General features: G+C 40.8%; 2 protein-coding genes across 5 annotated transcripts in view; one reads left to right on the top strand and one right to left on the bottom strand.

The window, feature by feature from the left end:
- PTGER2 (prostaglandin E receptor 2) overlaps window positions 1-10,207 on the top strand; it is a 56,347-nt gene extending 46,140 nt beyond the window's left edge. Inside the window, exons 2-3 of the mRNA XM_088149671.1 lie at window positions 6,211-6,288; window positions 9,267-10,207. Of these exons, the coding sequence (XP_088005797.1) occupies window positions 6,211-6,249 (39 nt within the window). The 3' untranslated portion in view covers window positions 6,250-6,288; window positions 9,267-10,207. The remainder of the gene's footprint in view (window positions 1-6,210; window positions 6,289-9,266) is intronic.
- TXNDC16 (thioredoxin domain containing 16) overlaps window positions 1-20,620 on the bottom strand; it is a 44,385-nt gene that overhangs the window by 7,219 nt on the left and 16,546 nt on the right. For all 4 annotated transcript variants that reach the window (XR_015797654.1, XM_088149667.1, XM_088149668.1 and 1 more), the window contains exons 9-16: window positions 19,480-19,646; window positions 17,036-17,096; window positions 16,427-16,577; window positions 14,694-14,840; window positions 10,758-10,817; window positions 6,954-7,122; window positions 6,121-6,245; window positions 911-995 (exon numbers count right to left, since the gene is read on the bottom strand). Coding sequence is in view for 3 of the 4 variants with exons in the window: in XM_088149667.1 (XP_088005793.1) it covers window positions 911-995; window positions 6,121-6,245; window positions 6,954-7,122; window positions 10,758-10,817; window positions 14,694-14,840; window positions 16,427-16,577; window positions 17,036-17,096; window positions 19,480-19,646 (965 nt within the window). In the remaining variant the exon portion in view is untranslated. The remainder of the gene's footprint in view (window positions 1-910; window positions 996-6,120; window positions 6,246-6,953; window positions 7,123-10,757; window positions 10,818-14,693; window positions 14,841-16,426; window positions 16,578-17,035; window positions 17,097-19,479; window positions 19,647-20,620) is intronic.

Genomic DNA, 20,620 nt, shown 5'->3' with positions numbered 1-20,620 from the left:
AAAGATCTACCAAAATTGCTCTCGCTATTTTACTGAGGAATCTTAGCCAAATCATCAAAGGAGCCTTAGTTAACTTGAACCAATTATTGAATTAAGACTGTATGTATGTGCATATGAATACAATACAGTACTAGACTTCCTTGATGATATACAACATAGTACGTGTCATCTTAGAAAATGCACTGCATCTTGCCTAAGGGAGAAACTGGAACAGCCCTGGAAAAATAGCATTTCTTAGAACCAAACACAAATCTGCTGTCCCATTAATCAATAGCATTAATCAATGGCATTGTGAATTGCATTCAGTTATGCATGTCTCTCTTTAGAAAGGGGCTTCTTAATCTTTTTGTGCCATGGAGCCATTTGAGAATCTGGTGAAACCTATGGGCATTAAAATGTATTTACTTGCATAAAATTAGTATATATTGCATTACAAAGAAAACCAATTATCCTCAAGTACAATTATCAAAATATTTAAAAAACAAGTATGTAGTATGTGCTTTTTAATTCATCCATTACATCAATAACAAGATATTGTCCTTTCTTGGGACATAATAATTTTAGATAACAAGATTTAACAAACATTTTTTGAATTTAGAGGCCATAAATTACTTCACTGCATATGTACATTAATGAATAAAAAGCTAAATTTCAGTTAGAGGTTAGTGAACATCATTTTGGTTTTTTTTTTTCCATCCAAGTTTGTGAACCCTTGAAATTTATCTGTGGCTCTCCAAGAGTTCTATAGACCTCAGGTTAGGAAACCCTGCTTTAGAGATAACTTGAAATGGGTCTCCATCAACAATGAAAAGGAAGAATTCTTTCCAAATCTAGCCTGGCCCTAAAATACAACAATCAACCAATTAGTTGGTTCAATATCTGGTTCAAAGCAAGGAAAAAAGCAACATACAGAACTGCAGCATCCTCTTCATAGTAGATCCTTGTTGTGACATATCCGTTTAGGATTCTTCCAGCTTCAATGAAAGCCTCTCTCCCTGACAAAACAAATTAAGCAGCCTTAAATATAACATAAGGACCAGATTTTTTTTCTTACCCCTGGCAAAATTTATCAGACTTCAGTCAAAAATTCACAGACATAAACAGTAAATTAATTAAGAGTGTATTATACAGGACTGCTTTTCACTGCAAAGAATCCCAAGGCTATTTTATAAATACTTTATTTGGTTGTTTGGTTGTTTGTTCAATGTATATAGCCAGTAAATGAAAGCCTGAACAAGAACAGTCCACTGAAGCAAATGTGAGAAAATAGGTTTTAGGAAAAGCCAACCAAAAAGGGTAGGTATGAAATAGAAAAGCATTAAAAAGGTGAATGGTGGGGCATGGTACAGCACACAAGAGAAATCATTTCACAGGACAGGTGCCAGAACAGAGAAGGCCCCTCAGTATATTCATACCACAGAGCAATTTTAAAGCATAGGTGGGCCAACAAGAGCACCACGACAGCCTATTTTTTATTTTTTTCAATTGCACAGGTGGAAACCAGTAAACTGCAGCAGGTCACTAAGAGGAAGTCTTGTTCCTTCTGTCTTATAGTGACCTTTTTCAATAATGTTATTTCCTTCAACCCCCTAAATCACGGGTGGTTATTAATGGAGTGCCCTCCATTAATTGGTTAAATTGGTTAACAGAACTGGTTAAATTTATGTTATATACAGGCCAAGGATACCTTCTTTCTCCCTTTTTTTAAAAAATGACTTTAGAACATCTTGCTGGTATTATTAAGTAATTGAAATCACTAATGGAATTATAACAAGGGGTATAATATAAGATGCTACAGAATAAGATGCATATACAGTATGTGCTTTACAGAAATTTTTATTCATAATCTCATTTCATCAATATATGAGCTTGGCATCCTGTCTGTTTATTTGAAATCTGAATAAATCAGACTTGCTGCCAATGAGTAATGACAAAAAAATTAACCTATAAGAATTGAGGGTTCAGTTGTATTCTGACTCCTGGTCTGGGTATCAGAACTACCAGGAAACTTTCTCAGATGTTAACTGAATTTATCCTATTTTGATTAAAATGAAATTTCTTAAATAAGAAGAATGTAATTCCAAGACTGATTTATATCATCAGAAGCCCCCTTATGCATATCATGTCACAGTATTTTTAAACAAATACTGTATACAAGATGTTTAAATAATTTCTCTGACCAGAGTATACTGTGAGATGTTCATTGTGCAAATTGCCATTACTTGTTGAGATTTAACTGTCCCCACTTGAGGGCTGTCACTGAGCATTTACCCCTAGCATTGATCATCAGCCCTTGATCCAACCAATAACGCAGCCCTCAAGGCCCAAAAGATTGGCCCTCTTTGGGGATAGACAGTATCAGCAGCCAGTGCCAAAGTCCCTTCTGGAGGACCTGATGTTCAAATTATGACTGGATATTTGGGTTTTAACAGCTCCATACCCTTTACAATGGAAAATATGCAGGGCCACAAAATCTCTGGAAAACACCAATGAATAAAATTCAGTTGCTCTTGGCTTTTCCTATAATAAAAGGTGAGGAGTAACCAAAGCCCCAGACAATTCCCCAAAACAATTCTTACCGAACCAGTTTCAATTTCTCCTTAAAAGGTGAACAAAACTTTACAGAACCATTGCTCCAAAGTGCTCTCTAGGAATATAAGAAAGATTGAAGGGTAGCTGTAGCTGTGGAACACTCATGCTTCTATTGGAGAAGCACTGTTTTGCTTGGACAACTGCTTACCTTGGGCAACTCAGGCAGGCACTGCATCTGAGATTACCTAAGACGGGGGACAGACAATAGAAAGCAGAGGAAATGCCTACTCCCCTCAGCTGCCTCTGGAGTCACCTCAGCAGGAGCTGGGTGCTTGCAAGGGGTAGGTCTTTCTGAGCTTGTGGGCCCTTATCAGCTGCCTGAGTGTGTCAGTCTACTTACAAAGAGCCGTTCAGAGCAAAGGCCATTGCTCAGTAGCAGAGCATCTGCTTGGAATGGAAAAGGTTTCAGGTTTCACCAGTTGAATGGATCAAGCAAGGAAAGGTCCTTCTGCCAGAAGGGAAAAAATCCAGGAGGCCAGTGGTTCAAGGCAGCAACGCCAGGCCACTAAGGGACTAGCCAACCCCATACTTGATGATCCCCCTCCTCGCCCCAAGCCAGATGGCAGAGCCAGGTCTTCAGATCCCTCCAAAAGGCCAGGAGTGAGAGGGCCAATCTCACCTCCAGGGTCAAGATATTCCAAAGGGCAGGGGCTACAGCAGAGAAGGCCCATCTTCTGGACCCTGCTAGTCAGAGTTCTTTTGCCGAGGGGGTCCAGAGCATGCCCTCTCTATGTGATTGGGTGGGATGGGATGAACTCATGGGGGAGAGGCGGTCCCTCAGGTAACCTGGTCCCATGCCATGTAGGGCTTTAAAGGTGATAACCAACACCTTGAACTGAATGCTAGTCACAATAGATTTTCCTGAGCCAAATGGATGAAGAGACTGGCCTGATATTAATAACAGCACCTCATACTCATAAACCACCCCTTTGTGTTAAATCAATCAGTCCATCAGTTTAACATTTGGCTTTGGGCCAAATGTGACATATAGATCTTTTTGTTTACCAATCTCTGAATCTTGAATAACTGAAATAGTCATTTATCAGTTCTCCCTCTTCCAGCCTTTAGCTCACCCTTAATGACATAAAACATTTAGTGCAATTTTGAGGCTCATTATCAAAAAGGATGAAAATAAATCATTAGTAATTATCTGACAGTCTCAACTCAGTTTCCTGCAAAAACTAATCTGTTTATTTCTGTACAAAATTCAGTTTTTCACCCACCCATCAGTTCAACAATCAGCAGAATCTAGAGCCAAGCACACAAATGCTGTTGCCCCCATTGTCTTGGACAAGCATGAACTTTCCGAAAAGCAGGAAGAACATTAAAACGCATAATGCAGTTCCCCTTCAGTTCTTGGATGTGACCCAAAGGAACCTCCCAAAGTTACTGCTAAATTGTAGTTTTTAATGTGACAGAAGAGGAAAATTAATAAATACTATTGGGAATAATAAATTTAACTTAGCTTAGTTTAATTAAATTCAGTCTAATTTAGCCATGTTCTGGTCCCGCCCACTTTTTGGAATGTAGCCCTCAATACGCCTGTAGTGACAAGGCCAAGGGTGATCCTCAAGCTTCCATAAATTGGGAACCCCTGCTGTCAACCCTTGGATATGGATCCCAGACAAACACTACTTGCCAACATAGCCACAGTATGGGCTCACAAGGTATATGGGGTAAAGGCAAGATGGCAGGCCTTCTATGTGATAACTGCCAGTCTATGGAATACCCTCCCCCAGAAGTCTATATGGCCTCCATTTTATTTATTTATTTATTTATATATATATATTTATCATATTTATATAGCCACCAATCTCACACAAGGTGACTCTGGGCAGCGTATTGATGTCTTGGATTTTACTGATGTCTTGGAAACAACTCACAGCAGTTCTATTCCAATGAGCCTTTGGCCGCAGTTAAGTGCTGTGGGCACCTACTATATCATGAGTGGTTTTGATGTTTTATGATGAAGATGAATTGTTTTTGTTTGCATTTGTTGCTGTGGAGTCCTCCAGAATTGGGATGTGTATATCTACTGTTAAACAGTCATGGAGAGGAAAGGAGAGCTTCCTGTCTGCTAGAGTAGTAGAGAATCGGGGGAGGGGGGCAGGTTGAAGTACAAAGGGCAGTGACTCTCAGCGTTAGGCCTTTCAAAATCATGTGCACTGTCAACAGTCAAATCTATGACTATGTTTTGGCCAAGCCTGACTCTCTAAGAAGGCAGGGTTTCTCCCCTGAGGTGGCAGAAGTAGACAAGTTCTGGTTCACACATCCTTCCCAATCACAACCACCTGCAACAGACTCTCCCATTTTTTTCAGTCAGGTATGGCAGTTGCTATTTCCAACAACCAACCCCACTCTTGTGGAGTCACCTCTAGGTGTCACACTTTAAATGAAGAAGGCAAGCTTTGAGCATGTGCTACAGACAGCCCTTTTATTTGCCTTCCTGATGCAGCTCTCTGCAGCAGCCAACACATCCACCATCGCCATATCTTAGGAACTGCATCTCCCAAGATTCCCAGCTAGCAAATTTGGGAGTTTCTGTTTCAATGCTTCTGATGAGATCAGGTTGGGGAGGCTGCTCTGAAGGAATATCTTACAGGTAGTCCTCAGGTTACAACTATTTTTCAGCAACTGTTCAAAGTTATGATGATGCTGAATGAGGGAACTTACGACAGCTCCTCACAGTTCTGGCCATCGCTGTGTCCCCGCAGTCACGTGATTGTACTTTCTGATGTTCCCTGCCAGCTTCCCACAAGCAAAGTCAGCGGGGAAGCTGGCAGGAAGTCAGAAGTTGCAATCATGTGAGGTCCTCACTTAATGACCCACATGGTCCTCGTTTAACAATGGCAATCAGGACTGTCAGAATTGCCATCACCAAGCAGTGTGGTCACATGACACTGTGCTTTATGACCACATCGCTTAGTGACGGAGTTCCCAGTCCCACTTGCCATCATAACCAAAGGACTACCTGTACTCAAAGCATAGGATTGAGATTCAACATCATCTGTGCTGTTATCAATCCAACAAGAAAAAAAGGAGAAGAAAATAAGAAGTGGGGCACGAGCAATTACAGGTTTTCCAAATCAGAGAACAACTAGTACCTGTCCCCCAATCTTTTCTGAATTTTTCCAATATTTTCCAAATGGCATCCCCAGTTTGTGTTTTGTGTGTGTGTGTGTGTGACAGAGAGAGAGAGGGAATGTTATGCTTGTTTTTAACAAACAAAATCCTCTGAAGGCTGTTTACATACTTTTTAAATTCACTCTTGACTCTCTGGCCACTCACTTCACTGGGCAACCCAAATTGTAGTATTAGGAGGAAGAAAAAAGTTCTCCCCCCTGAACCTGGCCCCCAAAGTGAAGCAGTAATCTTGCATAATAGGGCCGCTGCCCTGCCTAGAGGTTTCTTGTGAAAGATCCCGGCATAAACTTTGTTCTACAGTCACAAGGCATTACAAAGTATTGTTACTTTCAGCAACATCTGTGTTTTGCAATAATGTTTGAAATAACCAGGGAATGGATTTACCTTCACTCATCCTTGAGTCAAATATTCCCAGAACAGAAACCATGCGGTGTGACGAGGTTTTGTCACTTAAATATTCTTCTACTTCTTCAGGCGTCATCAATCTCACTGGACAAGAATTTCTGCTTCTAAAGATGTAAATTGAAACCAGACTTCAGGCCGATTTACAAGGTACAGTTTTATTTTATTTTGCCTTCACGGAATTCTGTTTCCTAGCTGCAGGACAACTCCATTCCCTGTATATTCCACATCTCCAGCATTTTCCAAAACAATTTCAGAGTGTCATGGAGAAATATATGAATGCACATCCTGTTCTCTCACCTAATTTGAATGGCACGCGCAGATCTTATATGTTTGCTTCAGCTGTGACATGTGCTCCAAAGGCAAAGCTGCCTCGGATTCAGTCTTTCTGAATTCTTCTTACTGAAAGCCAGCACGGTGTAGCGGTTAAGGTGCTAGATTTGGGACAAGAAGACTTAGGTTTGACTCTCCATTTGACCAGGGAGCTCACTTGGGCCTACCTCACAGGACTGTTATTATGTGGGTACAATTGTGGTCTCAAGAAAAAAGCTGAGATATAAATGTAAGAAAGAACCGCAAACTAAAACAAATAAATGTAACAGACTGAATTTCACATTTCTCAACCACTTCCCAGCCAGTTCTTCCCTCAAGTGTTATCCATATCCTTTCAATTTCTTCCCAGGTTTGGGTGTACTCCATGATTTTGATTACACAATCTGGGGATAATGAGAGTTGCAGTCCAAACACATCTAGAGGGCACCAGGATCAAGAACATTTGCCCTAAGGCAGCTCTTAACCAGCAATGTAGTACTTACAGCTCAATGAAGTTCATCATCTCCTTGGTCTCCCACATCCCAGAGTAAGCCAGCCATGTCCTCTCTTTTGCATACATCTTCATGGCAGGAAACTGGGTGATATTTTCCTGCAAACAGAGCTGTGGCCAATCCCAGCAATTTACTCTTGCAAGTGAAATCTCAGGAGTCCCTACAGAAAATGTGTGGGAGAAACAACAAAAAGGAAGTGATGCCAATGTTACTGGTTCTTTGTGTAAGGCTCATGAAACTTTTTTTAAAATCTTAGAATCTATTCTATTGACAACTTTTGCTCTAGCTTTGTATTCACTGATTCTTCAATTGACTTGACCCAAAGGCTTTTTTGATACCTCAAAAAGAAGAATCAAAACATATTGGCCAGAAATTCACAGGAACTTTACTGGATCTGATCAAAGACCATCTAGTCCAGCATCCATGAGAAATATATGAAAACAGTGGCTCTTTCCTGCTATTACTCTTCAATAACTGTTTTACAGAAATACACTATTACTAAACCTGGAAGATCCATACAGTTCTTAGAATTTTGGATCACTGCTATATGTTCTGGTATCAAATTCCATATATTATGTAATGTGTGGCATACTTAAGTTTACTCTCACCATAATGAAAATCTTGGACATGCTCAATAGGATTTTTTACTCTCTTTTTTAAGCAAATCCACCTTTGATCCCTGTGATTCCATTATGGGCTGCTTTTAATAGTTGGATTAAATGTTCAGAATTAAATTTCATGTGACGTAAGAAGAAATCACTGTTCTCAGGGAAACACACTCTCAACACTCCTTTGGATAGATAAGTTTCGTTGTATGTTTCTTTCAGTCTCTGCCATAAAGTTCAGTCAGAAAGCAAGTTATAATAACAGACAGTAATTAACAATCAAACAAATTAGGAAAGAGCACAACAGCAGCTTGATCAAACAAAGAGTTTCTGAGAAAAGGAAAGTTTATCCTTCATTTGAAATGAAAAGTAGGAAACTAACATCCAAATATTTATGGTGGTGGCCAGGGAGTGGGAAGGCCAAGAGATTTAAATAAATCAACTCTAAAGTAGATTTGTGTGTTTTTAACCATTTCTAAAAAGAGCAACATTAAAATTTAAGCCTGCTTAGAAGCTACCAATCTTCTGGAGCACCACAGGCAGTCATCTGTTAATGCTATGTTATCACCAGAGGGAGTTGGACCATTTTTTAAAAAAATTGGGCAGGATTAGGGTGGGAATGAGAGTAAGAGGCTTCTGGAGCAAAGCAGTCCCATCTTCATATTAAACTCTTCTTCAAATGGGCCAAAATCATGCTGTCTAATTTGGTCATTTTGCCACAGAGTTTCAGTACCTAAATTTGCACATATTGGAGGACTGCAAATGGGGTGCTGGGGAATGTGCCTATATGCTTCTGTTTCTCAACTGTAGGCAGACAACAAGAGTCAGACCCATGGCACCCACAGATGCTAGATCATCTGTAATATCCTAAACCAGTGCAGCAGCACCCCCAAATTAAACAAAAATAAATATATTTTTAAGACGGCTAAGATCCCAGAAGATATACAACTCTCATGACATTTTGCTGTACTTGGATGAGATCATGAGATTTTGCCATTCTTGCACAAGAGCTCATGAGATTTTATGGTCACAGAAATTTCTTGGTGACTTCAGGTTTTATTTATTTATTTGGCATGCTGGGCCATCATTTGAGATCAAGTGATGGCAGTTGAGAAACAAAGATTGCCAGCCCGTGGTAGAAAAGAAACAACTGCAACTGCATAGGAATATAGGAACTATATTCTGCCAAAGGCAATTATTTTCTTAGGTACATTTGTTCCAAGGCTTAGCCCAAGAATTTGCAACACATTTTAGAACTACCCACTGAGTAAAATGAATACTAAGACCTTTTTTAAAATGCCACTCTTTGAATCAATAGTCAAACCTACTGAAAAGTTGACTTACATTACTATAAATCACTCGGCAGTAGCAAGGCTGTTCTTCTAGTGCAGAGTTGCTGGCCAAAAATATTTAATGCCAGGAACAAGGAGTCATTACAAATCAATGTAAAATACTGGAATAAACACACACACACACACACACCTTAACATTTAAAACAAGGCAGATTTAAATAGCGTAAAGAAAAGTACATTAGAGTTTGATGGATTTTTAAAAGTGCCTCTTGCATTTGGCAGATACTTTGCAACCATCTTAGTAGCCAAAGTTGTGCAGATTATCTTCCTAAACAAGAGTGTCACTTAAAACTGAGCCATTATATGTTTGTAAATAAGTGGCTGCTTTATTCTTTCTTCTCTTTTAGATTCATGGATACCTTAGAAAAGACCAGGCCTCCTACCACCCCCATCATCACTCTTTGTTGCAGCTGCATTCAGAAGTGAAGTTGGTCAACTGAGAGCAACAGACCACACATCTATTTATTGTTTCCAGCCTTTTTCTTTGGCAGGGTGTTTGCATGCAGCTGGTCCACTTGCTGCTTCTCTGCCTATTGTCAAACAATAGGTACGCAGGACCTACTCTCAGCAATGTACTGCAATTCCACTTAGTGATGTCAAAGTCTGCCAGGAATGTAAAAAGTAGACATAGGAGTTCTGGGAAGTAAATAGTATAAACATGGTCGTTTAGAAGATGGCCTGGCTATTGTTTAACAAATCCAAAGAGAAGTCATTCCTGAAGACTAAACATCTTCCGTAACACAGCACATAGCACCCTTAGATATCTTTGACTGAGACTGTCAGAATTCCCAGCCAACATATTTCTAAACAGACCATTTTTTAAAATTTCATGTATAAAATAGGAAATATTTCATAATATTTTTGTTCGTTAAAAAAAAAAAAGTGAAACCCCCTCACCCCCTATTTTTTCCAGTTTTTTCAGACCTCCACATTTTAGGTTAGCAAGTTGTGGTGTCTCTCACAGTGCTGGAAGAGTGTCAAACTGGGAGACAGAAATGTGACGGGATTTTCTTTACTGGAGGCTTTCAAGCAGAAGTTGGACAAACATTTATTTGGGATTCTCCAGCTCTGAGTTTCCTGGATTAAAATGGAAGCTGGATTAGATAAGTGATAAGGTCATCTCCAGCCCTGACAGCTGATGAACACTTGCAACTAATATGTATAACTTTAGAAAGTCAGTAGAAAATACACCTTGAATTTCAAGAACATGGTTGAAGAAAGCTCTAGCAACTCAAAAGCTTGCAGCAATTTTGTACAATTTCACTTGGCCAAATAAAGGTATTGCCCCAATGGATTTTGGATTCTTTATTCTCACAGTAAAATAATATTTAATTTGGAGCAGAGGCATCATGAGGCATTGTCCCAAATTTCCATTTTTCCCCACTTATTTATATCTCTACATCCAGCACCCAGAACTAGACAGAGTTTTCCAGGGCAATCAGCCTACTGGAACTATCTGATACTAGTTTCCTACATGATATTAGAAACTTGGTGAGAACAATAAATTCAAGAACGTTCTAATTGGTCTATTCACAGTATTGCCCATAATTATTCTAGACTGGGAAATATTGGGATGCTAGAAAATTAATCTGGGACTGTTGGCCAATACAGAAACTTCAGAGATACTACTTTCCTGAACGTGGAGTAAATCACCGAGGGAAGCTATCAGCTTCTCCACTTGTGCCACTAGGCGCCTCACCTTTCCACCAGCTTTCCCACTTACTAAGATAACTTTATGCCTGAATTAATCATTTGAAACAACGACACTGCATTAAATGAAAGATCATGCCCTTTAAAGAAATAAACAGGCCACAGTAACTATGTTGACTGATCCACACCTTTCAAGCGAGCAGCAACTTCAAGGAAAGACTGCATCACCACCAGAGAGACAGCTTCCCCTGTAATGCGAACAGAAAAAGTAACCCATTATTTCAGATACCAGAGCATCTGGAGTCAGTCAAAACTCAGGACATAAAGGAATTCAAAGTCCATACCAATAAAACTCAACTTTTTTTTGACAACATGTTTTATATAAGACAAAGTATCCAGAAATTCCAGCTAGTGAAAATTGCAGCAAGTAGGTTGTTAACTGGTGCAAAGTCACAGATCATTTGATGCCTGTACTGAAAGATTTGCACCAGTTGCCAGTAGCTTATTGGGCACAATTTAAGATGCTGGTATTAATCTCTAAAGCCTTAAATAGCTGATGGACAGACTACATGGCTCTAAACCTCTAATGCTAGACTGATGGACCCAGTTGGGTTCCAGAAGGAGTTTGAGATTTTCCCTGAAGATCTGGTGGGCAATTCAGCTGAGGCCTTAATCATGCCTGGAAGAGGCAGGTGGCTGGGGCCCAGGACAGATTACTTTTATCTGGCCTCTCCATGTGTGCTGATCTTGGGTTGCACCTTGGTTCTTCAAGGAGCTCTGGGAGATGAAGCGCCAGAACAGACACCTCAATCAGTGTTGGAGAAAGACAAAGTGCAAATCTGACCAAACATGAGGAAGAGTTCATATTTCAGATTACACTGGTGATAAGGGCAGTGAAACATTGTTATTTCTCCACCGTTATTGCATCTGCCAATAGCTGCCCAGTGGCCATATTTATTAATTAGATGTTATTCATTAACTAGATTTATAAGGCTGCCCAGTTCAAACAATGTTTAAGGTAACTCATTCCTTGCTGGGGAGACACAAGCCATAGGAACATCTACTGGGCTATGGTGAGGACTATTCTTGCTACATGGCAGATGGTCATTCGGATTTGGACTCCAACTGGGCAAGTTGCCTAAGACAGAGACTTGTAGGGTTATCTGGAGTGGTTTGTGCCTGTGACACCTGAGGAAGCTGACAGGGTCCTCCAGACTGTGAGCTCAGCCACCTGTTTGTTCGATCCAGGTCCTTCCTGGTTGATCAAGGCTTGCCAGGAGGTGACCTATGGTTGGGTCCATGCAGTGATAATCTCCTTCTTTGGGGGAGAGGGTTGTCCTTTCAGCTGCGAAGGAGGCTGCGGTGTGCCCTCTCTTCAAGAGGCCATTGCTGGACTCAACAAGCCTGGACAGTTTTCACCAAACCTTCCCTAAATAAGTTGAAAATGTGGTTGGGCTTTGGCTCCAGAGGATCCTGGAGAAGACGGATTATCTGAACGTGTTTCAATCAGGTTTCATTATGGACATAGTACTGGTCGCATTTGTTGATGACCTATGGTGGAGCTGGGATTAGGATAGTGCATCCATCCTTGTGCTCCTTGATCTCTGAGTGACTTTTGATAATGAAATGGGAAGAAGGAATAACCTTGAGGAACACGAAAAACAGCTGTAACCAAGACAACAGTTTCCAGAAACTAAAAGAAATCTGAATCTGAGGCAGATCTATATCCAAGTAAGCATCTCAGACAAGACCCTCCCTAGTTCTTACAAAGATAAAGGGAGGGAGAGGGGAAGCACATTCAGACTTGCAAGATTCTGTTACTATAACCTTTTAATAAAAGTGGTATTAGCATGTGTAATTTTGATTTCCTAGTCTGGTCTACCTTGTAGAGCTGACAAATACCATCAATCACATTACCCTTCTGGAGTGGCTGAGAGGTTTGGAGTGGGGGGGCACCATTTCTGATGGTTCTCCTTTCTTTGTGGCTGGTTTCAGTCAGTGTTAAAAGGGAGGAGAGATTGAGTTCATGACCTCTCACTTGTGGGGTGCCTCAGGGCTCAACGCTGTGGCCCCTTCTGTTCAACATCTAGATGAAACCGCCTGGATGAGTTCATCCTTTGACTTGGGGTCAGCTATCATCACTGTATTTTCTTTTTAAAAATTATTTTTAATTGCAAGCCACCCAGAGTTGTTGGGAGTCGGGGTCCTATACAGTTATACTGTATGTATGTATCATGTATGTATATGTATGTATGTATAAACAAATAGGGATTCCCTCTTCCTGGATAAGTTTGGCTGTTAAAATCAGCAGGTAGAGGACTACCTCTCTGGTATATCAAAGACGGCCTTTTTCTCATTGTCCCCAGGCTATGAAATGCACTCCCTCAGGATATCATCTGCCCGTCCTACCAGATTCATCATAGAGGGCATGTTATGGGTCCCATCGCCTGGGGAGCTACATTTGGCAGGCCCCAGGCGGCGGCCCTTTTCTGCAGTGGCGCCTGCGCTGTGGAATCCTCTCCCCCCTGAGGCGAGACTGGAAGCCACTGTTGAGCTTCCAGAGGTCCCTTAAGACTTGGTTTGCCAGCAGGCCTGGGGACCCCAAGGGATGGGGGAATTAGTGAGGTGGCTCCCTTATTTTTAACATCTTTTTATTCTCTCTGTTTTATTTTGCTTTTTATATTTTTAATGTATTCATTGATTGTTTTTAGCTTTGTTGTATGCCACCCAGAATTGCCTGTGGTGAGATGGGTGGCTACATAAATTGGTTTAGTAAATAAATAAATATGCATTTGGTTCTTGCTTTCTCCATGTTTAGAAAATATATTTTTGTCCAATTTTTATTCATTAATTAATTTTAGTTTTAATGTTATGTTATTGGGTTTTTTTTAAGTTAGCTTCCCTTAATAGAAAAATGGGATATAGAATGAATGAATGAATGAATGAATGAATGAATGAATGAATGAATGAATGAATGAATGAATGAATAGGCCTGCCTTTGGCTTCTTCTGTTTTGTCCTTAGAGCAGTATTTCTCAGCTTTAGCAACTTTAAGGTATGTGGACTTCAACTCCCAGAATTCCCCAGCCAGCCATTCTGGGAGTTGAAGTCCACATATCTTAAAGGAGTTAAGGTTGAGAAATACTGCCTTAGAGAGTGAAGAGCCCGGCTAGTTAGAACAGAACATGCAACTAAACAAGGGGATTGTCCAACTGCCAGCACTCATAAGACTGGAACAGCAGCAGAGATCTCATAAAAATGTGTTTTTGTGGAATGAGGTAGGATGGATGGAAGGATATGTAACCCAAGAGCAATGCCAGGAGATACAGCCAATATGCTTGCATTTTATTTACTTTTATAACACTTCTGGGATTCTTCTGAACCGAAAGGCAGGATCAAACTCAGGTAAACAAGAGCCCTGCTGGATCCTAATAAAGTTCCAATAAGTTCAGCATCCTGTTTCCCTGCAATTAACTCCACATCTTTCTAAAAAGCCTTTCCTCTTATTGTACCATAGGATGTAGTATTTAGAGGTGACTGCTTCTGAATGTAGAGGTTTCATTTGGCAAACAGAGCTAAATGGTTTATAACCAACCTATATTCCATAGATTTCTGTTCTTCATTGTAAAGTTTCCAAATATTTTATATCATTATTATTTATTTGACAGGTTTATATCCCATCTTTCATTCAAGAGCTGAAAACAGCATTCATAGCACTTCATCCTCCAAGTTTTGCAACAGCCACCCTTCATGGTAGATGAGCTCAAAGATAGTGATGGGCCCAGAGTCACTCAGTGAGCTCCCATAACTGAGGGTAGATGTGAAACCTGGTTTCCCCAGTCCTAGTCCAATATCTTAGCACCCATTATATACTAGTTCTCATCTTTTGGCGGTGAATTCCTGCTCTTAGTTGGGCTTTCTACCAGAGGTTGGCCAGGATGATTAGGAAGAATGGCCTTACCTGCATAGCTTCAATAATGCCACAACAGCCACAACCTTGCAATAGAAAAGCAAGCAAACCTGCATCTAAAAAAACCTGAATTCTAAAGAGCAGAACAGCAAACAGAAGACACCAAAACAACACTGCAAACCACACTGCACAACACCTTGCAAACTCTGACTTACAGCTGGCATAGAAGAGCACTGCTGTGTGACTGGTCTCTGCCAGAATTGAGTGGAATGATTCTTCTGTCAGGGTATGGACATGTTCCAGGGGGAGCTCACACTTCCGATTTCTGACCACAGATTCCACCACCTCATCATCCTGAATTTCTGCAACGGAGATGAACATTCTAATCAGCAAGAGGGACAGGGGGTGGGAAGAAGGTACTTGTATTATGCATCAGTCTGAATCCACTCTGGGGAAAGATGATGCAGAAAATGAAAAATGGGACTGTCTTCCTGACAGTCATCACTAGCTTCAGGTTTTTGTAGGTTTCTTGGCATGATGTCCATAACGGACCCCCTCCCAAATAGACCTGCCACTTGTTCCCCACTATCACCACCACCACCTCTTCACTTGCCCCCTCCTTGTGGAGGTTGTCCTTGGGATTGTCTAGACGTTGCTGAACTTAACTCCGAGCATCCCTTACCACTGACCATCCCTCTTAGGGAAGTGTAGTTCAGCAACCTACCCTTGCTGTATGGTTTGGGCCTAGCGGGAGAGGACAGTACAAACGGCCAAGGCTGCTCCTTCTCCTTGCTTCTGTCACCACTTGATCGTGCAATGAGGTCCACTGAATAGGTCACAGGGACAAGAAGAACGAAGAGTGGCAGCTTTAGGGAAAAGCAATGGGACTCCTCTGGGACATGAATCCTGGCAAGTCCAACAATGCCAATCTTTGACTTCTATCCTTTGGTCAGCCAAGGTGAAAGGAGGCCACTGGACTTTCCCCAGCAAAATCAGAGGCAAAAGACAGCCTGGTATGAAAGCCTCCTTAAGAATATACTAAAAAAATGAATATGGCTTGAAGAATAGCCAAGAACTATAAAAAAGGAGGAACATCAGCTGAAGTTAAGAGACCGTGAGATGATTGCCTTCCCTCTTGCTAAAGCTTTGGGCATCTAGTTGGGCTACTTAAGAGGGAGAATCCTGAAAAGAGCTCCCACAATCTTTTGGGGCAAGTAGGCACATCTGATATATGATCTGTCATGGGTGCTCAAAAATAATGGCCACTATCTGGGGAAAGACTTGCCTAAACACAAAATGGCCCTATCATAAAGTGTCTATTTTCCAGAAGACAAACTGCTGAATTTGCTTCCTGCCACCCTCTTTCCCTGCATGATACTATCAACCCATAATTTATATTAATCTTTTTGAGCCACCACTGGGCACATTTGCTAACAAAATGCTGGGCTGCAGCTACTTAACATTTTTATTTTTTAAGAATACCTCCAGGCCCTGTGAGGAATCCAAGGGAATTCTGGGGAACAAACAATTTGGAAGTTGCTGCTTTGCTTTCCAGCAAGTGCTGGTGGCCTCTGATGCAACTACCAACCCTAGTTAGCTTTTTACAACCAGCCAAGATTGACTATGTGCTGCCCTCTAGCTGGGCCAATGTATAGTATTACATAGAAATAGTATGACTGTAAAACAAGCATGTAAATAATCTGCTCATCTCTGAGTATGGAATCCATCCAGGTTACCAGCAAAGGAAATTTTGTCAAAATCAGCATTTTGAGTGTGTTATTTTAACTATCAAGACATAGAAGAATGGCACTGAAATGTGTATGAGACAGGCTAGTGAACAAAATGGGAAGAATAATTTTTTCTAGGGTTTTTTTTTTAATGGGGAAGCAAAGAAACAAATTTCTTGAAAACTTAATAGGTCAAAGACACCTCTGAGAATCTTAATTACCTTGTTCATTGTTCTCATTCTCAACTCCCTCCTCTTCCTCTTCATAAACTTCCTCTTCATTATCCAGATGAGGTTTGCTCTGCTCACCATTTTTCACCAACGCTACAATTTCATCTGCATCTTTCAAAATCAGGTATTTAACAGGCATATCCTGCAGAGATGCAAAATAAATATGTGGCCCAAATTGGGATATAAAGGACAGTCCAGATTTCTACTGGTAACTCAATTGTTCAGCACCCCACAGACTCAGAAGGGTGCTGAGGTAAGGCACAGGAATTACTATGGTCCTTATACCATGACAAATGGGGTTTCTCCTATTGAACGTTGGTCTTCAGGTCAAATCTTTAGGTCTTAATATTAGATGGACAGTGCATTTTGATTGACACTGTTAAGAGCTGTCTGGAAACATTCTAAGGTTATCATCACCAATAAAAAATACATTACTAGTATACACTTCATGCCTCAGAACAGCTAAGACTGCAAATTTTATGTGCATAAGTCTGGAGGTAAGCTTTATTTGACTCAGGAGCATTTCCTTTTCAACAGACAAGCCTAGGACTGCACAGTAAATTAAAAAGTCAGTCCAAAATATTAACTATGACCACTTACCTCCTCAACTGTCTTGATAGCCACATTATATCGGGAAGGAATATCCAGACCAACAGAATTCCTTTCAAGACATAAGTAACAGTTTAAATTATGGAACACAATATGTAGAGAATTACGACAGCTTTTTTTTTTTTTTGCAATATTCTCAGGGAGATAAGTGAGCAATATTGTATCAGACTGCACATTTGTGTTCACAGTACTCAGTACTTCTCTGTACAAAAACAAATGCTCCATGAAAAAAATCTAGCACCTCAAGAAGATTAAACTAAAATCCTTTTGCCCTGATGTGCTTGTTATCCATGTTTATAGATATAAGGGGGAGGTGATGGTCTTATCTACAAACCTGCAGCCAAAGCATTAACCAGCTTGTTAAAATTAATGTATGAAGTTCAGCTTTTTCTTGTCCTAGTTATTTTGCTTGACTGCCTCTCTCAATCCTCTTGCCCATAACCTCTAAATTTCTCTCATCTGACATATGAAATATGACAAATTTCCTCCTGGGTCTGAGATCAAATTCTCATGAGCCCAGGTACAACTCCGAGTTTTACGGTTCTGCCAAGAGTATTTCCAACAAAACTCTAAGAAAATACATGAAAGCTCTCCCCTAGATTACAACATATGTACATAAAGATAGCAAAAGGTAGCTAGCATTAGACTTCACTGGGAAATCCAGTCATGGCATCAAGGGTTACCTGCTTTATAAAAAGAATCTTTTCATGTTGCTTTTACTTGCTTCTTTCAAGCAATGCCTGAGGATCAAATTGCACATTAGACAACTGTGTATACATAACAGAATCCAAGTAAACTTCAACATTAGTAAAGCGCCAGCCTGAATGGCACAGAACCACATGGAAGTTGAAGAAGCTGAACCTTTCCCTTGTTTAGGTTGAGAAACCTATGCACCACCACCCCTGCATCCATACATGCATGACCGTACTGTAGAATGATCATGTTAATTATTTTAAGTTGATTTAAGTTGAGATATACATGAAATCAAATGTATTTTGTGTCCTGTCCTCTCCCACTACTTTTGGAAGTATGGTCCTAGCATAGCCCACAAGGGTCCAGCAAAACCTTCTGCCCGCCGTTCCCCCTCACACCAAGTAAGGTGTATAATCTCTCACTAAGCTGCAATTAGAAAGAAAAGCAGATGTGGATTCTGCCTGGTGCAGCTACATTTATTATCTGGTTCATTTTATATTCCTTGCAAACATTTTGCCAAAGTTATAAGCAAAACTCTCAATGGCTGTATTGTAGCGCCACCTGGTAGTTCTTGCCATATTGCAGCTATCCTTCAGTGGGCAATTTGTGGCACGCCGGAAGTGGCTGAATTTCAACTCCCAGCAGCCTTTGGAAGTACTGGCTAAGGTAAGGGATGCTGGAAGTTGTCGTTCAGCAACTTCTAGCCAATTGTAGGCCCAAACAATATTACAATTATTTCACAAACAGAAGCCACAAAGGCCCAAACGAAATTGGCTGCACATTTCGGTATCTCACGTTCATTTTTATAGCAAATGTTCACAGGTTTAAAGGCTTTCAGTCATATAGGCAATGGTTAGCAAAGGCTGTGGCTCACAAATAAGATTTCAATAAGCAAATTATTTACACAATAACTTTTCCTCCTCTCCAAGCTTAACTACAAACTGATCAAACTATGAAAGATAAGCAAGCATATTCAGCTCTTGCAGAATTAATCTTTTATTTGGCTCAGCATAGCTCTCATCTTGGGAGACATCTTTACTCCTTCCTATCTAGGTTGACAAGATCTTGTATTGGTGATGTTGTTTAATCAATGGAACAAGCATTGCCCCAGGAATATCTGCCTACCTATAACCTGTTTCAGTGCAATCAATCCTATTTGCTAGGAATAATGAGAGCTGCAATCGAACACTTCTGGCAGACATCAGTTTGGGAAGGGATACAATTAAGATTCAGGCACCCAGGTTAATTTCCTAAGCCAGTGTTTCTCAACTGTGGCAACTTTAAGATGTGTGGAATTCTGAGAGTTGAAGTCCACACAACTTAAAGTTGCTAAAGCTGATAAACACTGTCTTAAGCAAAAGAATAGGCTGCAACCTTAGGCACGTGTGCTTGGAAGAAAGCCCCTCCTCTGAATCTTCCCAGGGGTATCTGTGGGGGTTGGGATGGTTGGGGGCAAAAAAATCAAGATGGCAGTCACAACTGCACAATCAAAGCCCCATCTTCATCCATTACATGTGCGTGTGTGTGTGTGATTCATCATATCCGCATTAAAAGGTGTGGGGGGGGGGAAGGTTCAATCATGCAGTTGCACCTGACTCTTTGATTTTTTTGGCCCTGGCACTTCCTGTGAGTCTTTGGGAATTTCCAACCTCAAGAATTATACTGAAGTAAGGACAGTGATGAGATAAACCCTCCCCTTTCCTCTCCCTCCCCACTTTTTAATTACACCCATTCAAAGGGACCTTGACAAGAGGAGGACTCCTGCTTTCCCCAGCAACTGCCAGGCCACAAATTCAGCAATGCTCTTGTCAGCTTCCAAGGTCTCTTCCTGGCTCAGAATGAAAATCAGTGGTAGGCCAAGCTGGAGATGAGTAGTTGAAACCTTGTCAGGATCTTCTGTAACCTCCACCTGGAGAAGGAACACCGGCACAAAAGATCAACTGAGATGTGCTGCAGGTGGACCATCAAATAAGACATGATACAGAAGGAAAAGAAACGGGCAGGACAAACCCCTCCATAGCAGCAGCTATATGGATGGTTGGTTTAGTTTCTAATAGGTATTTTTTCTGGAAGGGAAGGCAAGGCAAGGCAAATCTCCCTGCAACTGCAGCTTGCTTGTGGGGAAGATGACTGGTGGGGGCCAAATTTATCTTCCTTTGCCAGACTGATTTTTTTCTGGGAAGCAAAGGATGCTGTATTATTTTGGACCTTGGTTCTGTTACTAATTGATGAGGCCAAAATATGATTTTTTCCACTATTTAGGGAAAAAGGAGGCCATTTTAGGATATAGACTGGGCTAATTTTAATCTGATCATAGCACTGAGAGCAGCAAAATATGTTTTTAGAAAGTGAGCCCTGGACCCAGAATGCACGCCAAATACCTCTTTGATATTCTGTGCTAATTGCTAAAAATAACCATAAATAGTTCTCTTTCAAAAACTGCTAAGTGTGGTGAAACAGGATATATTTACTTGTTTACTTGGGGGATACACTGCTTGATTCATTATGTGCCATCAAGCTGGTGTCAACTCTTTGCAACCACATAGATTTTGTCCATGACAATCTGTCCCTAACCTGGTCTTTCAGGTCTTCTAACAGCGCACCCATCGCCACTGCAACTAAGTCCATCCACCTTGCTGCTGGTCATCCTCTTCTTTTCTTTCTTTCACCTTTCCCAGCATTAGAGCCTTCTCCAGAGAGCTGGGTCTTTGCATAATGTGTCTGAAGTAGGATAATCTGAGTCTGACCATTTGTGCCTCAAGTAAGAACTCTGGGTTGATTTGTTTGGTGATCCATTTGTTTGTTTTCTTCGCTGTCCATGGTATTCTCAGGAGTCTTCTCCAACACCAAACTTCTCTGTCAATACTCTTCCTATCTTAGTTC

This window comes from Python bivittatus, unplaced genomic scaffold (assembly GCF_059951505.1).
Source record: "Python bivittatus isolate LINGU-HERP-01145 unplaced genomic scaffold, Pbiv_v1 ctg000580_np1212, whole genome shotgun sequence".
Classification (NCBI taxonomy): domain Eukaryota; kingdom Metazoa; phylum Chordata; class Lepidosauria; order Squamata; family Pythonidae; genus Python; species Python bivittatus.
The sequence above is the reverse complement of the archived record's forward strand: the minus strand, read 5'-3'. Positions and strand labels throughout refer to the sequence as shown.